At 40.7% G+C, this 24014-nt stretch overlaps 1 protein-coding gene across 2 annotated transcripts in view; it reads right to left on the bottom strand.

Annotated features, from left to right (window-relative positions):
- The window catches only part of dgkd (diacylglycerol kinase delta), a 36082-nt gene that overhangs the window by 7403 nt on the left and 4665 nt on the right, over positions 1-24014 (bottom strand). Inside the window, exons 1-20 of one of the 2 annotated variants that reach the window (XM_030152639.1) lie at positions 23252-23464; positions 18050-18154; positions 17763-17895; positions 16575-16681; positions 16367-16492; positions 13824-13926; positions 12467-12629; positions 12247-12355; positions 9276-9415; positions 7882-7966; positions 7666-7760; positions 6684-6783; positions 6284-6590; positions 6051-6212; positions 5743-5871; positions 5499-5595; positions 4227-4337; positions 3284-3380; positions 3094-3201; positions 1765-1878 (exon numbers count right to left, since the gene is read on the bottom strand). In XM_030152639.1, coding sequence (XP_030008499.1) covers positions 1765-1878; positions 3094-3201; positions 3284-3380; positions 4227-4337; positions 5499-5595; positions 5743-5871; positions 6051-6212; positions 6284-6590; positions 6684-6783; positions 7666-7760; positions 7882-7966; positions 9276-9415; positions 12247-12355; positions 12467-12629; positions 13824-13926; positions 16367-16492; positions 16575-16681; positions 17763-17895; positions 18050-18103 — 2340 coding nt within the window. In that variant the 5' untranslated portion in view covers positions 18104-18154; positions 23252-23464. Of the gene's footprint in view, positions 1-1764; positions 1879-3093; positions 3202-3283; positions 3381-4226; positions 4338-5498; positions 5596-5742; positions 5872-6050; positions 6213-6283; positions 6591-6683; positions 6784-7665; positions 7761-7881; positions 7967-9275; positions 9416-12246; positions 12356-12466; positions 12630-13823; positions 13927-16366; positions 16493-16574; positions 16682-17762; positions 17896-18049; positions 18155-23251; positions 23465-24014 lie in introns of those variants that run through there. The other variant, XM_030152638.1, reaches the window with a different exon arrangement.

Here is a 24014-nt window from a genome sequence, read left to right as displayed (position 1 = left end):
TCGCAGTTTTGTGTGAAATACCAATTGTGCTACACCTGAAAAACCACCTCTTGCCAGCGCAAAAATGAGAGTTTTGGCCAAATTGTCATTTTTCCATTAGGTAAATTTTTATGCACAAGTTATATTCACGCAATTTGAGGGTCAATGGAAAAGTGACTATTTACACGGTGTCTTTTATTCTACTTTATTTTTCATCCTTTTGGCCGATGTGATGCTTTTAAATTTGCACTGACATTCGTCTTTAATCTTTACTATGTTTGTCTTTAATTGTATCATCATTACAATCAGATCATTGTAATAATCAGATCCGATTCGTTTAAGTGCACTTCAGAAACACAATAAAAGAAAAACCCTGGTTTAGACGTTTCAGTCTATTATTGGATTTATTCTGGAGTTCGTACATACAGGAAGTCTGACGGGAGAATCAAATTTCCTGTTATTGTCTTCTGCTCATGTTTGACTACATCACTTCTATTTTAACAATTTAACTGTTTTTCCACATGTGCAGACGTAACAGAACTCAATAAATCACATGAACCTGTAAACATGCAGGAAGACATGGGAGTACTGGGGACAAATGCTGGTGTGTTAATCTGATTTATTATAATCAGATTACTGCTGTTATCTGATAAAACAGATCAGATTATACTGTTTACATGATCAATAATAATCTGATAACTCCACAAATCAGATACTGATCAGAGTATTAGTGTGGATGTAATTGATGTGATGTTGATCTTGTCTGTAAAAAAATCATGGAGTCAATTAGCATTTTGTGTAGAGTCTGTTCTTTGATAAATCATTCCTGTTTCTTGACTTTTTATTATTGCTTAATTTATCCTTACATTATTGATTGCAATACTGTTTGGGTGGCAACCTGTCCCACATATCTCAATAAGATTCTCCTAATTCAAAAGAAATTTTTGAGAATGATCAGCTTTTCTAAGAGACTCCACCCATCTGCTCCTCTTCAAAAAAATTCAAACTTCTTTCAGTTTTTGACGTGAACGTTTACCAGACCTGTGTCTTCATGTACAAATCCGTTCATTTAACTCATATTCTTCCCAAAGTTTTTCAGAATTTCTTTATGCTGTCCTCTGTTATTCACAATTATCCTACATGATATTCAAGCAAATATTATCTTCCGTACTGCCGAACTTCAGTCTGTCAGTATTCTCTGAAATACGGTGGACCAAATCTGTGGAATAATCTGCGACCTGAACTTCAATCAACATCTTCTTTATCAGTGTTTAAAAAGCATCTGAAAAGGACTGGAATTCATGAAAAAATGTAAGGCGATATGTCATTTGATTTGTATTTGATGATTTGTAATGTGATTTGCATTTTAATTGTTTTTTTACTTTACTTTATTCATTCAGTTATATTGTATTTTTATTTATTTTATTTTCTTGTGTATTGTTCATTTCTGGGGAGGTATTCATATAAGCCTTTTTTGGCTTCTAACCTGTCCTGCACAATGATGTTACTTGTTTGAATGCTGTTTTTTTTGCTGTTTTATCTTGTGCAAATAAATAGATAAATAAATAAATAAACGGGGTCAGTGCTGGAGACAACAGATTTTAAACTCAGTGAGGAAGCAAAGGTTAAATGAAGCAGAAATATATTCAGTTTCTTCTTTTTCTGTGTTCATGTGTATTTGCTTTATGCTTTAATGTATGTATGTAAACAGAGGAGTCCTGTCATAGAACTAATCTGTCCTCTGCAGACGGACAGACGTGCAGACGGACAGGCGGACGGACAGACCTGTGCGATGCGGTGGTGCTGCAGGTTGATGACTCTGGACACGGCCATCTGCATGCTGCCGAACACGGCCACCACCTCCAGGATCTTATCATCGAAGGACGGAGCGGTGAACGTCTGCGACACAGACAGAAGCGGTCAGACCGTGACATCACACATCACATGACTCAGACTGACCACTTATGCTGCCTTCACGTGCTATGGGAATTATGGTAAATACTAGTTACGAACTCAAACTTGTATTTTCCACTGGAGAACTGGGAGAAAATTTTAATCCACAAGATGAAAATAACCTTTGACCTTTTCAACATGGAGGAGAGCAACGAGGGATTCATGAGTCATGATAAACAACGGTTTTATTAATGTTCTGCTGCTGTTAGTGGAGGATTTTACACATTTAGAGTATGAACAATTTACCAACAAAAGTGCTCTTTCCGATAGTACGTGAAGGAAGCAAGACAGACAGACACACACACACACACCGACACACACATACACAGACAGACAGAAACACACACACACAGACAGACAGAAACACACACAGACAGACAGACACACACACACACACACATAGACAGACAGAAACACAGACAGACAGACAGACACACACACACACACATCGACACACACATACACAGACAGACAGAAACACACACACACACACAGACAGAAACACACACAGACAGACAGACACACACACACACACACACACAGACACACACATACACAGACCGACAGACACACACACCGACACACACATACACAGACAGACAGAAACACACACACACAGACAGACAGAAACACACACAGACAGACAGACACACACACACACATAGACAGACAGAAACACAGACAGACAGACACACACACACACACACACATCGACACACACATACACAGACAGACAGAAACACACACACACACACACAGACAGAAACACACACAGACAGACACACACACACACACACAGACACACACATACACAGACAGACAGACACACACACATACAGACAGAAACACACACAGACAGACAGACAGACACACACACACACACAGACACACACATACACAGACACACACATACACAGACAGACAGACACACACACACACACACACAGACACACACATACACAGACAGACAGACACACACACATACACAGACAGACACACACACACGCAGACACACACATACACAGACAGAGACAGAAACACACACACACACACAGACACACACACACACACAGACACACACACACACACACACACAGACACACACACACAGACACAGACACACACACACACACACACACAGACGGGTGGGCAGGGTCTTACATCGTCCTCTTTGGTTCCTCCCCAGAAGTTGGTTCCTCCTGCGTAACTGGGGATGTTTAACACTGCGATGCCCTGCAGACTGGGGAGGGGGATGGGCCGACCGTCGCACTGTGGACACAACCAACACACAGGTTACCATGGAAACAGAGTCAACCGAGTCAAACGGGTCAAGGGCCTGGCCCAGCCTCACCTCCAGCAGGACCCTCTGCTCCAGGTTCTTGTAGGTTCTGTGCAGCAGCTCTTTGGTTCCCAGGACTCCATACCACATCATGTTCTTGGTCCGACTCCTGATCACATCGAACAATCATCATTTAACGTATAGATCCACAGGTGGATCTGTGGATCAGCTGGTCTGAAGCAGATCTGGTTCTGTAAGTCTGATGCTCATGACAGTTCACACCGAAACACATCTGACTAAGGCGAGAACTTATGTTCTGGGAAATGTGTTGATTCATTTCGCAATTGTTTGGTCCAAAAAAATCTCAGAAAAACCAAAAGCCAAGATGGCATCATTACCCTTCCAGTATCCAGGTGAGCACATTATGCACAGTTTACACTTCATGTTATAAAAAAAAAAAACATGTTATTTTTCACAATTTGTTTTAGGTGTGAATTCAAAAGTTGTTCATTTTTGCAGGATTTTTCAAATTCCGATCAACCCACTAAAACCATCTCATAATAAACAGTGTTAGATTCCTGCACTAACACTGTTCTACCAAGTGAGTACAAAATACACACTGACACATTTAACATTTGACCAAGAACCAAAAATAATAATGAATATGAACCAATGTAGGTGTTAATCATTGACATATGACAGGAGGACAAAACAAATAAGTACTCAAGTAATATTTTTATGTAGAACATTAAAAAAAAAAGAAAGACATTTTTTAGTACTGTTTGCATCAAAAAATATGGTTTGTTTACACTAAAAACATGTCACTTAAAGGGCTGAAACATATGACAGCTATTGAGTATTTTGGTATTTTTGTTTATGGCTCAAGTTGATGAAATATGAAAAATAAATAAATACATAATAATAATGAAAAAAGGACATTTCTACAGCAGTGGACAGCCCTCTGTGGGCGGGGCACCGGGGGGTTAACTGAAGTACTTGATGGTGTTCGTCGTACCTGCACTTCTCTGGATGTTCGTCCCTCTTGTTGTTGAAATCTAAGGAGATTTTGGCATCGAGTCCGATTCCGAAGTAGTTATTCATGACACATTTCTCAGTGTAGCAGTCCCTGGAACACAACACAGATGTGGAAGAATGAGCTCTAGGTGAACTTAGATTGAAGTGGATCGACAGAAACCATTGTGACCTCATGCGTTTCCTCTAGAGCAGACGAGGCTTTAAATGTCGGGGTCGACCTCTGATGTCCAATACAGGCAGATTCCAACAAACACCTGCTCAGTGCATCATTTAGCTGAGTCACACATGACGCAGTAGTGTTTAGCAGCTACAATGTCCTATGTTGGATTAACTGTGGGACCGCTAATGCTAATGCTAGGTAGTGTGTGTATTAAAAAGCAGACTGAATTTTCTACAGGGAAGATAAAGTGAATTAACCTTAGCCTCAGTAGGTTAGGTTAGGCTTCAGCACTAACGCAGCCCTCACAAGGATCAAGTTCAGAAAACAGACGAATGGATGGATGTGAACGTTCACATCTTCCTGTCAGTGCAGCACTTCGAATTAAGAAGTTAGTGACAATAATTCTGTTACACATTTTACTTTAACTACTGATAAAAGTGATCATGTAATGTTTCCAGTCAGTTTCATCCAAAGTGCAGTTTGTTACTTTGACCACCTGACCTGAAAACAGCTGATGCTGTCCATGTTTCTACCATGTTTCTAGAAGCTGAATGTCACTAAACTACTGTCATGACATGAAGCATAGGAGGTCCTGAGTGTTCTGTGTTTACTGGTAAACACAGAAAAAGTACAAAGAAGCATCCACACTTTTTCTTGGTGTTGGAATCAGGTCCATATTAATGTCAGTAAACCTGGTTCCGGGGAGTCCGCCCTATGTTCCCCAGTCCAACATATATGACAAGAATGTAATTCCATATGTGGAGACGAAGACCTACAAAGCAGAACTGCAGGACGTCGTGTTACACTAGTTTCACCCAGGGCTCAGGATTAAGGTTAGGTACAGTTACATAGGTACTAGGGAACCTAGGTACCCAGGAAGACAGGTACCGGGGAACCAAGGTGCACTCCCGGTTCCAGTCCTATGTCAGTATCCATGACCCGTTGGTTCTTTGAGCAGAAGGTCATGGATTATCAGTCGTTTACCTCCCAGTCGGACTGAGGACGCCCAACCCTCCCTGAGGTTTAGACATTTGATAACAGCATGTTTCACCAGAGACACATTTCAGACCACAGAGAGACAGATGTACGTACATGTTGTCGGGGTCACAGCTGAACGGGTCGGCGTTGACCAACAGTCGGCTGATCACAGAGCTGCTGGACAGAGAGCCTGAGATACCGGCCCTGAGACCTGGACACGCACGCAAACAGACAGACAGACAGACAGATAGACAGATAGACAGACAGATAGACAGATAGACAGAGGTGTATTGAATCAATATAAACTGACATACATGTAACCTGTTCATGTTTCTTGTGTCCGAGTGCAACATCTCACCTGGATAAAGGATCTTTGTGTTCAGCATGGGCATGTACTCCCTGTTTCCTGTCTGGACAGGAAGTGATGCGGAGCTGCCCAGTGATAGGCTGCCTTTACTGATGAGCTTCTCACACGGCGTTTTACTGACTGAACACAAAAACACATAACAGAGGGATGTTAACCTACACTCATCAAACTACACACATTTAACTACACAATAAACTATGCACTTCTGTCTGTGTTGTGTTTCTTCGTGGTGTGTGTTTCTCCGTAGGTGTGTGCTTCTTCATGGGTGTGTGTTTCTTTGTGTGTGTCATGTTTCCAACCTCTGCGGGTGTTGCGGTGTTTGGCGCTGTACGACGACTGCAGAGACATCTTGTCGTCCTCCAGCTCGTCCTCATCTTCCTCCACTAGACCTTCATCGTCCCCAGTTCGGCTCAGAGAGAACACCTGCTGCTGCTGCGTCTGAGCGTTCTGCTCGTCCACAGCTGACACACAAAACACACACTTAGCACACGCCAAGACGCCGTCCAACCGTCCAACAGAAGGGTCGCCTCACCTTTCTCCGTGTGCTCGATGATCTGTCTGATGGCTTTCTTCAGACTGTTGGCTCTCAGCATCAGCTGCTCCCGAGGTTTAAAGATGGCCGCTGCCGCGGATGAGGAGGTGGTGTTGGTACGAGGGGAGCAGGGGGCGGAGGTCGGCAGGGGGTTTGACGGAGGAGGAGGAGGCAGCAGGACGCCCTCGGCCTCCTCCTGCTCCTCGGCGATGGTGGGGGGTGGAGCCTGAGGCAGCACCGTGGAGGCCTGCGACTCCTCGTTCAGCGTCTTCAACAGAGAGTCCAGTTTCTCCTTCAGGACGCCGCACTGACAACACAGAGCAGCAGGTTCAAGACCATGCCCACCCTTCAACTGTTTTACTGAATAGAGGGGGGGTGTTTCGATAAGTCAGGATCGTACCTTCTTGGCCATGGCCTCAGACTCCTCGGAGCTCTCTGTGTTCTTCTCGTACGCCTTACCGACACGGGCCACAAAGTCCTTCACAGTCTCACACAGAACCCTGAACCGACAAAAGCAGAGGATCATATGAAGGACCATTTAAGGCCGATTTAGTTTCTGTCTGAGTGATTTTAATGACTGTATCATCCATAAACAGTCGTAACTGAGGAGGTTGTTTGTTTGTTGTTGTTTTTGGTGACTATGTGTTTATAAAATTTCAATAAAAACATAAGTGAAAAAAAACCCCAGCACATTGTAAACTGTTAAATTCCTACACTAACACCCTTCTACCACGTGAGTACAAAATTACAGATTTCTTTATTGTCATGTGACAGCACAGTGTACATACAGCACAGAGTACATCAAACGAGATTTCGATCAGTGATTAGGGACATTGGGCCGCTGCAACTGGTGCGCTGCCACTGAACCCTTTTCTTCGAAATTTGAAGAGAAGAACAAGATAATGCAAAGCACAAACATAAGACATCATACAGTTTTCACACAGTACACATGGACACATGCTGGAATTTTTTCATGGAGATGAAAGGAATTTGGGGGACAGTGTGAACTTTAAAGGCAGAATTCAGACGTGATATTGGGGTTTGGGGCAAGGAATATTTATGTATGTGCTATGTAACTGTGGAATGTGTGTGCAAGATAAAGAGACTCCAATGGGTCATTCTGTCCTGCAGTTGGTACCAGTTCCACTGGTACCAACCAAAATACACTGACACATTTAACATTTGACCTAGAACCAAAAATAATAATGTATATGAACCAAGGTTACTGTTAATCATTGACAAACGACAGGATGAAAAAATAAAAAAAATAACTAATATAATCTTTATGTAGAAGATTGAAAATATACTATATATTTTTGCATCAAAAACTCTAAACTTCTAAGGTGTCGGTGTTAGTTCCAGGAACAGGTATACAGACGTACTTGGCGGAGGAGATGACCACCGAGTGCTGGTCTGAAGTCAGGATCTTGGACAGGTGAGCAGCCACAGAGTCCTCGTAGGTCAGGATCTGCTGGACCTGGACCACAGGACACAAACCACAAAGGTCAAAAGTCAGCAAACAGCCTCCCCAGACCCAGAGCAGGAGTCAACAGGTGGATTTTTAGCGTTTGTCGCAGTTAAATCCTGTTTCCTGTTACCTCGGAGTCATCGCTGCAGTCCTCTGTGACGGTAGAGGCGGAGTGTTGCCGTGGAAACTTGGTCTCGTAGACCATGATGCTCCACCTGCAGCAAGAGAAACATTAGTCATGTTTCCACCAAGATGGTTTTATTTATGTTTTCCATTTTTTATAAGGTTTCTAGGCTTTGGAGAGGCAGAAAAGTGGTTAAGGAAAAAAAATGTGAATAAATACAGAGTAACCACATGTAGAGATGAACAAGAAACAGAAAGCACAGGTTCAGACTAAAACTAAAACAAATAGGACCAGTGGCCCTGTAGCTTACCGGCCAAATGAAAAGCTTTGGGAAATGTATCCAGATGCCATTTATTATCACCCAGTTCTGTGTATTTATTCTATTACAGAAATAGCCCATGTTTTGGTCATATTCCAATCAGATCTGTAAAAAATTCAAATTCCAACTTGATATCACTGATACTGATTTATCGGATCAATCCACTTCCTATCTGTTATAATGGGAAAATTTTTCAAAGTCGCGCCAAATCCAGAATGAGATCTGGATCGAAATAATTTCAATACCTTGTGTTGACATCTTCATACAGAAGCTGTATACCAAGTTTGAAGTCAATCAGAACCGTAGTTTGGGCAAAGAAGACGATTGAAATTTTTTCCCCATAAGAGTCCATGTTAAATTTTCCGTAAGTTCCTGGATCCAGAAGAAGATCCCGATCGGCATGTGGACATTATGTTTGGGTCATCTCCCCATCAGGGCTGGACTGTAGAAATTTACACTGGATATCATTTATATTTACTGAGTTATTGCATCCATCCACTTCCTATCTCTTATAATGGGGACATTTTTCAAAGTGGCACCAAATCCAGAATCAGATCCGGATGCAAATAATTTCACTAACTTTTGTTGACATCATCATTAAGAAGCTGTATACCAAGTTTGAAGTCAATCGGAATTGTAGTTTGGGAGAAGAAGACGATTTAAATTTTTGTAATGGACGACAGATGTCAACAGACGACGACAGACGACGACGCCGGACGACGACAATAGCTGACGGCCTGTCAGCTGGTAAGCTAACAACAGACTCAGGTTTGACATCCATCAGCTGCTCAGACGTTAATGGCTGAAAAACTGCATCAAACAGATTAAACATGACTGAGATGAACTGAATATTCACACAGAAGAGAAGAGAGTTTTAGAAAAGTCTGTTTTAAAAGTAAAAGAAGGAAACCTGCAGATACGTTTAAATAGAAATAAAGAACACACATATCAGCGCTAATGTGACGAGAACAGAAGGATCTGAACAAAGGGATCTGAACAGGTGGATCTGAACGGGTGGATCTGAATCAACACAGTCCTGAATCCTGGACCCGTGACCCTGGTCTGGATCAGGCCGTCTCACCTGTCCAACATCTTGGTGCTGGCTCGTTCCAGTTTCTCCAGAATCTGGGGCAGCTGTGTGTCGTCGTCGCAGGCCGAACCCCAGCCCAGAACCCGGGCTAGGTCGTTGCCGGTCCCCAGAGGCAGGACTCCCAGCTGACACTGCAGACACAGGTGAAGACCAGGTTCAACCCACAGAGTCCAACAGGGACTGGAAACAGTCCTGAAACCTGGACAGAACCTGTACCGTCTCCTGGTTTTAATGAGCTGCAGTCGGCTGGTTTCATCTGATTTGACTGAAAATCCAGAATGTTCTCATAATATGGATGAATTAACCTTTTACTGTATTTATGACAAGAACCCGTAACATCTGCGAGTTATTGTTTCATTATTTTATTTTATATTTTTATTAATATTTATCTCTATATATTGATTTCAGAATACTTATTATTTATTATAGAACACATATTATATATGTATTTATATATATATATATATATATATATATATATATATATATATATATATATATATATATATTATACTAAATAAATATATATTTAATTATCATATAATAATATTATATTTATTTTCATTCAGTCTTTTAGTTTGGTTCCTTTAACAGTGAAAAGTGTTGGTTTGTCTAGTTTTGGTCTAAATCCAAAAATAAACATAGAAGATATGCTCACGAATGATGATTTATGTGTCATAAAAACACAAATACTGAAAATAATTGGTCTGTGCTGCTGTTTTATTGTAATAAGTGGTTTTCGTTGTCATGGTTGTTGTGAGCATGTTGTGCAGCAGGGGGCGACGTTGAGTAAAAGTCAGCTGAGGATGAACTGTTGAATAAACCTGAGGAAGTCTGTTCACACTGGAACAGCAGCACAACCACAAAGAAGAAAGAAAGAGTCTGAAATAAAGCAGACTGTTTAAGTTTAACGTTAACATCTGACACTGATAGATTCTGAAAATTCAAGTTCATCACAAACAAATGAAAACCGTTTAAGTACAGATGACCTGATATGAACGTCATCATCTGTTTGGTTTGTTTGCTTTTTTTTAATTTATCCATCTTTGGTGCAGAGACTGAATCATACACATTTACAAAAAAAAACCTCAATCGTTTTATGAACCGATGCAGACAGACGCCCAGCGATGCATCTGACATTTAGACACTTCATGTCCCGAACAGGAAGTGACCATTAACCCTTAAAGACCCAGAAACACTTCCAAAGGATTTTTTTCCCCCTTAATTTTTCTGAAGTGATTTTTCACCATTTTTCAGTGTAAATCATGTATTTTCATTCATTTTCTGAACCCACTTTATCCTCACTAGGGTCACGGGGGTCGCTTGGAGCCTATCCCAGCTACACAGGGGCGAAGGCGGGGTACACCCTGGACAAGTCGCCAGTTCATCGCAGGGCTGAACATATAGAGACAAACAATCACTCTCACATTCACACCTATGGGCAATTTAGATTAACCAATTAACCTATTAGTGCATGTTTTTGCATCATGTTTTAAATCATGTATTTTCTTATATTTAATTCACTGATCACAGATGTTCATTAAAGCTCAGAGGAAATTCAAAGGTTCAGAGAAAACTGAAGAAAATGTGACTTTTTCAGTAAATCTCTCATTAACTGAACATAAACCCAGTGTGTCCATCCACTGTCACTGATCCAACTCCATGGGTTTTACTGGTGAATCAATGTTTCAATTGTTTATTCATTTTATTGCTCATTTTCTCCATGTTATTTATTATTTTGCAAATTGTCTTATTCGTTTTTGTTCATTTTATTACCCTTTGTTTTTTGTTTTGTTTTTTTTCTTCAAATTACTTGAGTTTGTGGCTTATTTTGTTCATGCTACTTATTATTTTGTTGACTTATTATTCATGTTTTTTCACTTTATTTATTACTTTGGCTGATTTTATTCATTCTGTAGCTTATTTTATCCTTTTTTACTTTATTTTAGTAAACATTTTTTGCTTATTTTTTCCACATTATAATTTTTTGGTAGGTTTTTTATTTATTTTTGTTCATTTTATCTATGATTATAAATAAAAACAAAAGTGTGCCCATCCACTGTCACTGATCCAACTCCATAGGTTTTACTGATGAATTAATGTTTCATTTTTGTTCACTATATTCATGACTTTGGCTGATTTTATTCATTTTGTCGGTTATTTTATCCTTTTTTTTTTTTTTTTTTTTTAACTTCATTTTAGTACACTTTTGGCTCATTTTCTCCACATTTATATTTTTTGGAGGTTATTTATTTGTTTTTGTTCATTTTATCTATGAATATAAATAAAAACAATAGTGTGTCCATCCACTGTCACTGATCCAACTCCATAGGTTTTACTGATGAATTAATGTTTCAATTGTTTAGTCATTTCATTGCTTATTTTCTTTATGTTATTTATTATTTTGTAAATTTTCTTATTTGTTTTTGTTCATTTTATCCTTTGTTTTTCTTCAAATTACTTGAGTTTGTGGGGGGTTTTGTTCATGATACTTATTTTGTTGACTTAGTATAAATTTTTGTTCACTTTATTCATGACTTTGCCTGATTTTATTCATTTTGCAGCTTATTTTATCCTTTTTTTTTTTAATTTTAGTACATTTTTGGCTTATTTTTTCCACATTATCATTTTTTTGGTAGGTCTTTTATTTATTTTTGTTCATGGGTTTTCCTGGTGAATCAATGTTGTAGAAGATGATGGTGTTTCCACGGTAATTGTGGAGCCTCTGAAAATCCTAATGGGTCATATCTGATGACCATGAAAAGACGAATACCTGTATTTTACACCAATTATTGACATGGATTGATAGGATTAATGGATCAACTGGTATTAAACAGTTTAGATCAGTAGATGGTTCAGGTTATAGGTGGACATTTGGGTCTTTATGGGTTAAACTGTGACCACACGATGAAATTATGCTATGTCCTGACTCCGTTTAACGGCGTCTGATCAGGTACTCCACCTGTTTGTGCAGCGTGAGGGCGTCGATCTCCGACAGGACCCAGCCGACGCTGCCGTCTCCTCCACAAACCAGGATCCTGAACGTATCGAACTTCTGAAACAGCCTCAGCCTGAAACAAACAGGACGTTCATCAGCATCATCACCGACAGGCTCCGCCCACTTCCCCCTCTGTATGGAATGTCAGCGACATGACAGGTGAGTGTAAAACTGTGGTTCTGACCCCAGGTGTGGTCCTCCGTTCATCAGGTCGAACACCTGCGCCGGGTTCAGCAGCTGCTTGAAGCGACGCAAGAACTTCACGCCCTGATTGTCTCCGCTTTTGGAGTTGACGAAGACCAGCAGAGGACTGGTGCAGGACGGCGGACAGGACGCCTTCCAGAACCCTGAACGCAACACAAGGACAGACAGTGAACACAACGCCTTCCAGAACCCTGAACGCATCACAAGGACAGACAGTGAACACAACGCCTTCCAGAACCCTGAACGCAACACAAGGACAGACAGCAAACACAACAGCTTCCAGAACCCTGAACGCAACACAGGACAGACAGCGAACACAACATCTTCCAGAACCCTGAACACAACACAAGGACAGACAGCGAACACAACATCTTCCAGAACCCTGAACGCAACACAAGGACAGACAGTGAACACAACATCTTCCAGAACCCTGAACGCAACACAAGGACAGACAGTGAACACAACGCCTTCCAGAACCCTGAACGCATCACAAGGACAGACAGTGAACACAACACCTTCCAGAACCCTGAACGCAACACAAGGACAGACAGCAAACACAACAGCTTCCAGAACCCTGAACGCAACACAGGACAGACAGCGAACACAACATCTTCCAGAACCCTGAACACAACACAAGGACAGAACACAACAGCTTCCAGAACCCTGAACGCAACACAGGACAGACAGCGAACACAACATCTTCCAGAACCCTGAACACAACACAAGGACAGACAGCGAACACAACATCTTCCAGAACCCTGAACGCAACACAAGGACAGACAGTGAACACAACGCCTTCCAGAACCCTGAATGCAACACAAGGACAGACAGTGAACACAACACCTAACAGAACCCTGAACGCAACAAGGACAGACAGTGAACACAACATCTTCCACAACCCTGAATGCAACACAAGGACAGACAGTGAACACAACACCTAACAGAACCCTGAATGCAACACAAGGACAGACAGTGAACACATCTTCCAGAACCCTGAACGCAACACAAGGACAGACAGTGAACACAACACCTAACAGAATCCTGAACGCAACACAAGGACAGACAGTGAACACAACACCTAACAGAATCCTGAACGCAACACAAGGACAGACAGTGAACACAACACCTAACAGAACCCTGAACACAACACAAGGACAGAAAATGAACACAACATCTTCCACAACCCTGAACGCAACACAAGGACAGACAGTGAACACATCTTCCAGAACCCTGAACGCAACACAAGGACAGACAGTGAACACAACACAACACATGCACACAAACACACACTCTCTCATGGATAAATGAGCCTTCGGCCGGTGCGTTCAGGTGCTCACCGTCTGAGTCGATGCTGTTGAGGGCGGTGGGAGGGATGACGGACACTTTACACTGACCCAGAGGACACTTGGACGACAGGTGTTCTTTACAGCCGGAGTGAACCTGACGACGACAGAAGCAAATCAGACACAAACGTTCACACTGAGTTCATGAGTGTTTAACCCTTAAAGGCCTGAACAGGCTCCAGCGACCAAAAACATCCACAGATCAATAATATTTAATAACATTTTAAAAACACAGACTAATCTGACATCAATACACTGAAACACTTCAGGTAAAATGTAGTTTCTCAGCTTTTCATTATCAGATGTGTCTTATTTGGATGTTCAGAGGCTCATATTTTTTATTCAATATGTTTTGCTGAAAAGTCACTTTTTCTTCAGTTCTGCTTTAATAGAATAATCTATCAATTTACTCTGAGCTTTTATGAACATCTACATAATCAACTCAATTGCTATCTGTAAATTAAAACTAGGGAAAAACCTGATTTCCAATGGAAAAATGCAAAATGCAGAGGGTGATATTGTAATAATGAACGATAAGTCACTTAAATTGCAATAAATGTAGAGAAAAATTAATTTGCACATCCCCACAAAATAGTTGTAAGTCTTTAATGGTTAATGAAGTTTCATGTTGTAGAGAAGTTCATTTTTACTGTAAATGAAGATTAGTTTGTTCATTTATGATTGATATATAGTTATTGAAATTTATAAAATATGTGCATGGTAGTGGGACCAAAACTGCTCTTGATATTATACATGTTATGCTTTGAAATATAAACTGCAGTTCCAAAATAACAAAATGTAAAAAAAAAAAAAAAAAGAAAGAAATGTACACATTAACCAGAATTCATCCACTCACAAACTGAACCTGATTCAGTGACAAACACTGGAGTTTCATGGAAACCACAGTGTTTTTACCACTCTGCATTTTTGTACAGATTGAAGTTTGTATGTTTTGAAGGATTTCAAAATACTCCATAATCTGTGGATTTTCAGACTCAAATTGCTTTATGTGTCGACATTTGTTTCATTCCGACTGAAGAGACGATCATTACAGAAGATGTTGAAAACGTGATTGAAAAAATGGAGAAAGAGTCGACATTATATGAACAGAAAACCAGTGGAACAGATGCAGAAGTAGGTCTGGGCGCTGTTTCGAATCCTTATGCATGATCTGAATCACAGATTAGAACCACATCTAATCCAGTTCCATCCAGACTGGGTCTAGTTTTCCTAGAAATCTGATTCAGTTCAGGTCACAGTTCAGAAGGACCAGAACATCACAGACCATCTGAAGGCATCATTTATGTCATGTATCTGTGGTAATATCTACCACAGACGTTAAACCCATCATGTCCCTGTACACCGGGACGGGTACCCACAACAGGTCCTTGTAGAGACCTGGTTCCCAGTAGTTCAGTTCTTGGGAATCGTTTGTCTGTTTACTTAACAATCCCACTTCTCAGTTCTGTGATGTCATCAAGTCAAATGCGTCATCCTGTCATTTCTGTATTTTGGTTGTTTCCTCTAAAGTTGATATTAGGTCCATTTACAAAGGTCGTACATCTTCCATTACGACAAAGGGTTAAATACCTCCAACACGCACAAACATTTAACCACAGCATCCAATTAAACTGCACCAATGGTACGTCTCTGATTGGCTGTTTAGCAAAGGGGGCGGAGCCTACAGTAAGGTGTCCTCTGTTGCAGCCGTTAACATTAAACTCCTCCTACTTCCTCCTGGTCCTGGTTGTATTTACAAGGCTGACAATTAATACTGAACAAACAATAACTCAAACTATGAATTGTGAAAGAGCTGCGGCATCTGAAACTGACCACAATGAACATTTGACAGATAAACAGAACCACAGTGCTGCAGTTTCACACTCACAGTTTGTCTGTTATGGATTCGGATTGTCTCTGTCAACTCAACAGAGGTTTTTTATTAGTAATTTTTGGGATTTTTTTAATAAATTACTAGAAATTTCAGGCGACCCCACATGGGGTCCCAACCCCAAGGTTGAAAAACACTGATGTAGAGGGTTTGATCCAATTCAATGCAAAATGTTAGTGCATAATTGACAGTAAAGAGTTAATGCAAACAAAGCCAGTTGTTCTATAGTTTATTCTCCAAACCACTGAGAATCGTTAAGGGATTTCAATAATGGAACCATAATGACTACATTCAGTTCCCCTCCTACTGTGCACAGATGATATTCTACTCTATTATATCGTTAGCCTCATAGTATAATTGCCAAAGTCATATTTTCGGCCAAACTGTGAAATCTGCATACTTTTACTCTCCTAACACTGCTGGCTCATTTTGCATCACTGGCTATGACCTAAAGAAATTACACCATGAGGCTAACGATAGATAAGAAAAACTGAATTAAGGTTAAGAGTTTGACCAGATATATGCAGATGAGCTGAAGAATCTGGATGAAGCTGAAAACATGTCACTGTGACATAAAACCAACTGGTGCTCGGACCCTAATGATGAAAGCAGCAGTGGCTGATGGGTAGGATTCAGGTGGACTTACCATGGCTTTGCACCAGAGACACCTCCAGTCCTGCAGACGGAGGACGCTGCCGCACGTCTTATCACATACGTTACATTTGGCGGAAACCGGAAGGTTCCCCTCCAGCCACTGATGAGGCATGGACACCTGAGGGCAGAGGTCAGAGGTCAAAGGTCAGGGACGGAGGCAGGGCTTTGGTTTAATAAACGTGTGTTTGTTTGTGTCTCACCCCGTCCTCGTCCTCGATGATGTCCTTCCCGATGGAGGCCAGAGTCGTCCATTTACAGTTGTTTGTGGCTCGAACTGCGCAGCGTTTATGAGCCTTGAACTTACAAACTGTCGCAGAAAGAACAGGAAGACAACGTCAGGAGGAAAAGGAAACAGGTAAAAGTATTCAGATGAGTGTCATCATGAGGGAGTGGACCAGAGACCAAGGACATTTATTAGGAGGGTTCGATTGGTTCACATTCATCACAGCCATCAGACTATAGAACAGTTCACAGAAACCCTCCCCCCACCCCCAAATCACACCATGTAAATGTGCAAACACAATGTAAACAAGGTTAATATGTAAATACCAATTTAATTTAACAGTTTCAAGTATGTTTAATTCTACCTGCCTGTCTTTTGCACTGGTGTGTTGTATGTTGCTACTGTCAACTGTGAAATTCCCCATGATGGGATCAATAAAGTCTTATCTTATTCTAAACTGAAACCCAAAGCATTTCAATGTTTTGGCATTTTACTGAACTTGTTGAAAACTCATGTAACTGTCAAAGGTTGTGAATGATCTGTAGATTTATGAGGATGTTTGCTGGGAGTTTGTTGTGTTCTGACCATAAAAAAAATCAGGCTGCAACTAATGACTGTTTGAACAGTCAACAAGCCAGATTATGAACTGCAAAAAAAAAAAAAAAAAAAAAAAAGTCTCTTATTTCTATTTATTTCAGTAATAAAATACACTTTCTGCCTTTCTTTTCTTTCTTTTAACAAGAATATTCAACAGATATTGCAGAAGCATTTGTCTAACAAAGTTTGCTAAACAAAGCTTAATATTCAGGAGTTGCAATTAACAATAAAATAAACATTTTCCTTAAACAAGAGTTCATGACGTCACTAACGACCTGTCCATGACTAATTTTGCAGCCAACTATTTGTCAACTAGTCGACCGGTCGTTGCAGTCCAATAAACACATAAAACATCTGGTTTCTTCAATTTAAATTTATGTCATTGCGTTTCAAAAATACTTATGTGACATTTATGAATAAAATAACTGACACAAACTCCAACTGAAAGTGTTTACCATGAAAACATCTGTTTATCTCCCAGACTGTAGGTCATTCAGGGTTCAATGTTACAGAATCATGTTTCTGATGTAGTGTTTATGTCTGTATGTTCCTTCATATGTTCACATACCTTCACACGACAGGCCATGTGACGTGACGCCGGACAGTGCCTCCCTGCACACGTTACAGTACGTCGGCCGGGCGTGGGAACAGGCGTACCAGTTATGCATCCCACTGAAGTGGTCCATGCTGTACTGGGTGGACTGGGAGACAGACGGACACAGTCAGGACGGACAGACGGATAGACAGACAGACATACAGAGACAAAGACGGACAGACATAGACAGACAGATAAACAGACATAGACGGACAGACAGACGGATAAACAGAGAGACAGACAGACATAGACGGACAGACCTCATAGTTCTCTCGGTTCTGGACGCTGCGTAGAGCTGCCATCCACTCCTCCATCTCCTTCCTGTTGTCTGCGCAGAGAATCAGACGTCTGCAGGGGGTGATGACCTGAGGACAGACGGACGGACACATTAAACATCACTATCAGGGGTCTTCAAATCCTCAGACCAGTGAACAGTTCATGAAGGAACCAGAGGATGGTCTGTGTATGTTCACGCCCTCAGATCCAAACTGAAGTTTGATACGTTGTAGTTGTAATACCACTGACGGCCACTAGATGCTGCTTCTGTCTCCCACAGACTTAAACCTGCTACATATGAGGCAGGTGTGGTTAGTATTTTTCCTGGACTCATTCTGGTCCTGTTGGTTTGATTTGAACTCTCTAATCAGTGATCTGGTCCATCTGTAGATGGTTCCTGTTTGCATCTTCTAATCATGACTGACAGGTGTGATTGACAGCTTGTCCACCTGTTGAGTTGGACATGAGTAGGGCTGCAGCTTTTGAATATTTTAGTATTCGAGTATTCTACTGAAAATTCCTTCGATTAATCAAGTAATCGGATAAAACTTATTTTTGCTTGGTTAAAGAGCAATTATAAATATGCAAGAGGAAATGAGGTATTTCACTTTATAATGAAGGACCAATTGCTTTCCTTTATTTCTTACTTTTATATTGTGCATATACAACAAAATGTATTTTCTTGACTAGAAACATTTCCAGAGAGGCAATTGCAAACACAAATAAAAATAAATTAAATTTTATTACTTTCAACTTAGTATTTCTTGTAAGTATCAAAAATATAAGGCATTAATAAATTTAAAAAAAGGGATAAACATTGCCTTTTAGTTGTGCAACTGAACTTTGGCAGCTTTAAGTTTCAGAATTTACCATTTAGACAAAACAGGAATGTGTTGTGGCATAAAAGAGGGAAGAACATTTGAATGGGAACTTGGAACGAATCCATGCATGAACACTTCTACACATTTCTGTTATATTCAGGAGAATCACAGCAATGACCCCCCACCTTATCTGTCTGTATAACCCACCACACACATGTCCGGTTAATTGATGATTCGCTTCATTTCTGCAAAAATTAGTTGGATTTTGCCAAAATTTGGCTGTGACAAGGTAAGAGAAAACTTTCAGCAAGCCATGCACCATTTTGGCCGTGCTTTTGGGAAATTAACTGTGCAAATCACTTGTGCACAGCTCACTGCCTAAATCTGTGCTTGTCACAGTCATAATAAACTATCCACATATTCGACAGTAGCCATAATTAACAGAAACCTAGCCCTCCACAGGACTAAGGTTATGTTAATCAGGTACATTAACGTTAATCTCATGGATTTGCCCTACGTTAATTTTATTTTATCTGGGGTCCTCCGCTCCATTCTGGGTGTCTTAGGAGAAGATGCTACTTCGGAGATGTGCTGTTGTGGTATGGAAGGGTCGTGTTACAACGGATACATGTCATTGTGTTCACCTTGCTGTTCAGTCTGAAATGCTTCCACACTGCCGATATTTTCCGTCCTTTTTATTGTTTTTTTTTGTCTTTCGTCATCATTGTTGTATTCACTTGCCTCTTCCATCTTCCCGCTGCTTCAACCGAACACTTCCACGTCCTCCGTCATCTTCCTTTGCGTGAGTAACGTAAACGCGTCGTGCCACATTAAGTGTGAAATGCCGTGCTTTGAGTTTTACAATTAAATAAGCAATTCCTCAAGGCAGGGAAAATTCCTCACTCATTTTTTGTAATCGAGGTACTCGAATTACTCGAGGAATCGTTTTACCCCTAGATTTGAGAAACTTTTATTTATTTTAATAAAACTCAGTTTTATCCTGACAGACCCTCCAGTGTAAATGTGTTAAACAGGTTCCACTAACAAGATGTACATTGACTTTATGATTCAGTGTTTGATGAAGTTCACTATTTTACTGAGTCTGTAAGCTAGCATTTAACATTAGCTCACCTCTGACCCCTCAGGCCCCACCCCTTTTGTCTAAATATAGTCACTTCCAGCTCCAAAAAAACCAACATGGTGATGATCAAATCACAAACTAGTTGCTTCAAAACAGCAGATCAGGAACCACAAGGGGGCGTCACAGTTCACTAATCAAACCCAGTCAATAGTTGTATCAGACCAGAGTTCATCACATTCCTAATTTAACTGGTTCGTTGGTTTACTCAGAAAACAGGTGACGGTCTGGATCTGCTCTGACTGTCTTCATATGATGGAGGACGTCCCTGTTTGTCAGCTGTGAAGGGCGGACGCTGGATCACAGGTTTAGTGTGAAATGAGCGTGTGGTAATTTCCACAAAAACAGACGTGGACTTCCACTTCCTGTTCAGCTGCTTCACAATGAACGCTGTGTTCCCACAGACAGAAATAGACACAAACACACACATCATTCACATCACACTGGATGCATTTGACGGTAAAACTGGATCAGAAACAGCACCTCTGTGTCTTTTATTGTGTGGACTTAACTGCAGTAGTTTTAGAACTATATTTACCTTTTACTCCCAACATTATGACACAAGTAGCTGAACTTTCTACTCCTCAAAATAGACTCAGTTTTAATGAAGTCAACGTGAAAACAATATAGAAAAGATACAACCTGCAAGACAATGTAAAAAAAACAACACATGCCAGAACATAAAAAATATGAATAAATGAATACATCTGAGGTCTGGCTGTAAAATAAGGAGCTATAACAAATGTGAGCTCATTTCTCCAAATAACAAACATCTGTCCATCGTATGACGAAGAATAACCGGACCCAACATCACATCACATTAAACCAACATAGAAACATGCGGAGATGTATCTAAATTGGTGTGACTGGAAATAATGGGCAAGTATGTAGAGAGGAACATCCACGAAAAACCGCGGAGTCGTCATCGTCTGCAGGTCAGATGAGAACATGGATTTACATTCACACAAGACTTTTAATGGACGACTAACCAGAACCCAACAAAGATTAACCCTAACCCAACGAAGAGCAACCCTAACCCAACGAACACTAACCTTAAACCAACGAACACTACCCCTAAACCAATGAAGACTAACCCTAAACCCACCCAGACTAACCCTAAACCTACGAAGACTAATTCCAAACCTGCCCAGAGTAACCCTAATCCTCTGAAGACTAACCCTTAACCTACCCAGACTAACCCAAAGGACAGATAAACACCAAGCTGAAATAAACATACAGACTGTCCTGGTACACCTCAGAGAGAAACCCAACCCCACAGATTCACAGAATCAGAACCAACTCCACTTCCAGACTTGCCATCATCCTGTAATTTCCCGGACCTCCTCCTTCTCCTCATCTTCCTCCTCCTGTCTTTGTTCTTTTTCTCTTCTGACCAGGATGATAAAAATAACCAGTAAAGAAAGTGTCTCTGAGGTCTTGGTTCAGGTCCAGGTCCAGGTTCAGATTCTTCTGGTCATGGTAATGGAGCAGATGGAGCTGAAGCATCATTTCGGTTTGACTCCACTCGGTCTTAGCCATGACACCAAATATGGACATTTTACTAAAACATGAAGCTGTGTGCAGATTCCTGAACCAGACTCTGGAGGAGAGATACTGAACTCAGGATTTATGCTGTTTTATCTGTGGTTTTTTCATAATTTTCTCACTCTGTGTCAAATAGAAATAGAAATAAAATACCAAACATATTCATCGCAATTTGCCTTTGTCTTGTGTCTTTATTTTGTGTTTAATGTCGACTAAAACACAGACTGTGAATTTTATCTTATGGGTTTACTGCCCAATCTGTTTACTGCACATTATGGTGATAAACATTTATTATATAATAGTTCTATAGATACTACTTCTAGATTAGTGAAATAAATAATTAATAAAGAACAAAGTAAAATCACAACTTAATTAAGTAACTCAACAACTAAATGAGGACAACACAACAGAACACAAACAACACAAAGATGTAACATGACAAAGACGCAAAAGGAAACAACGTCAAAGATGCAACAACATGAAAATGACAGAGACAGTACAGGACAAGACAGAACTGACACAAAAGATGCAACAAGAAAAAACACTGACCCTGAAGAACACAGTTAAACTGAAATTCAATAAAAAATAAAGAAATTGGAGACTGCAACTCCTTGTATGTCTTTGATTTTGTTGCTTATTTCACATATTACTCATCTTCCTCTGTCTTACAAATAATTTAAATGGTAAACATCTGATTTCTTCAACTTTCCCTTCAAATCAAATATCCACTTGTAAACTTGAAAACATACGGTGACATTTGTTATCAAAATTGTTGATGTGCACGCTTCGTTCATCATCTGGAGTCGACAAGTTGTCCAAACTCCTCAGTTAAAGTTCACCTTCAATGGACCATGAGTGTTGGTCTGGCGATGGTATTTCAGGTGGTTTACGGTGATTCTTTATCTGCATTTAAGTTCAACCTTATCTTCAGTTTGTTCACTTAAACCCACAGAGTTTGTGTTACATGTCATTTTGTTGTTAGAGAAATAACAACATGAAACGATCTTCGTCCCATCAGAGAAATGTGGATTCAAGTCAGTTCAGGTTTCTAATCCATAATAAAATGGGTCCAAAGGTGGATGTTTAGTAGAGATTATTTGTCAGACCTCTAAACTGGAGTTGCTGTCTTTATCTCTATTTGTACAGGTCTAGTTTTACCTGGTGACCTCTGGTAATGTGCCCAAACAGTAGAGGTTGTCTGAGATGTTAAACCCAGAGTCAGTCGACTGTGTCTGTAGTTTGTAAAGAAGAGACTCCTCCATAAATGACCTCCACTAACTCATGATACAACATGAACAAAAACAAACTCAAGTTCTTCAGAAAAGTCACATCTCAACAGATGATGAGATGGACGACATGATGACAGATGCAGGAGGAGCAGTTCTCTGTAGAGGAGAACCTTGACATCAGATCTGTGGAACAGTATCTGGATTTATTGACTCAGTAGGAGTTCGATGTTCAGTGACAGATGTTTGTTCATGTCAGTATTCATCGCTTTGACTTAGACCTTCATTTCATCTAGTTTCTACTAAAGTCACGGTTCATTTGCGGTGGTGTCGACTGATCCACCACCGGCCGACCGCGAGATGCGTGTGATCCAGATCATGGGTATGATCCCACCTCAGGACCTCCTCATGTGATCTCTAGACCAGATCCCTCAGATCTTCGTGAGCGCGTCTTACCTGAAGTCTGCGCTGCAGTTCTTTCCTGAGGAGATCATATGACTCTGGTCACCGCCACGACAAACATGACCCGCAACATCGACAGAGACGAAGTCAAAGCTGTGAAATCCTGAGCTGAAGCTTCAGATCTCAGTGCAGGTTCAGCACCTCAGAGTCCTGATCCTGGTCCAGACCCAGCCTTCACTGCTCTGCTGTCTGCCTCCCTCTCTGTCTGTCTGATAGCCCCACCCACATCCTATGGTATGACTCAACAGGCCCACTTCCTGTCTGTCGTCATGCCAACCCCCACCCTCCATTCAGACGAAGGCAGAGGAGGAGGAGGAGGAGGTCCAAGAAGAGGAAGACTCTGCAGCTCAGGGTCTAAAAATACTCATCAAAGCCTCTTTACAGGAAGTTGAACATGATAAAACAAACAGCTTGAGCTTCCATATCAGACTCTCATGAAGTATTCATTCCTCTGACACCGAAGACGATGATGGATGCAACAATAAACCTTCAGAAACGATGATTTAGATTAAATCTGGGACAGACGAAGACCTGCAGAACCTCCTCCATAATGAACAGAAAACACTGTTATTCTGAGGAAACTCCTGAAACTTGAACAAACAGACTCATTGTGGTCTCTTTAAAGGCTTCCTCTGCTCTGATTGGCCAGTTTTAACAAAATCTGCCTAGCAACAGTATATAGAGCCCCGCCCCATTCTTCTGTTGGCTCCAAAAACAAACAGCTGAAGAAGAATGTATTGGTTCTATTTAATGATGT

The sequence above is a fragment of the Sphaeramia orbicularis genome, chromosome 13 (assembly GCF_902148855.1).
Source record: "Sphaeramia orbicularis chromosome 13, fSphaOr1.1, whole genome shotgun sequence".
NCBI lineage: Eukaryota > Metazoa > Chordata > Actinopteri > Kurtiformes > Apogonidae > Sphaeramia > Sphaeramia orbicularis.
Note: the sequence above shows the minus strand (reverse complement) of the source record. Positions and strands in the feature narration are given on the sequence as shown.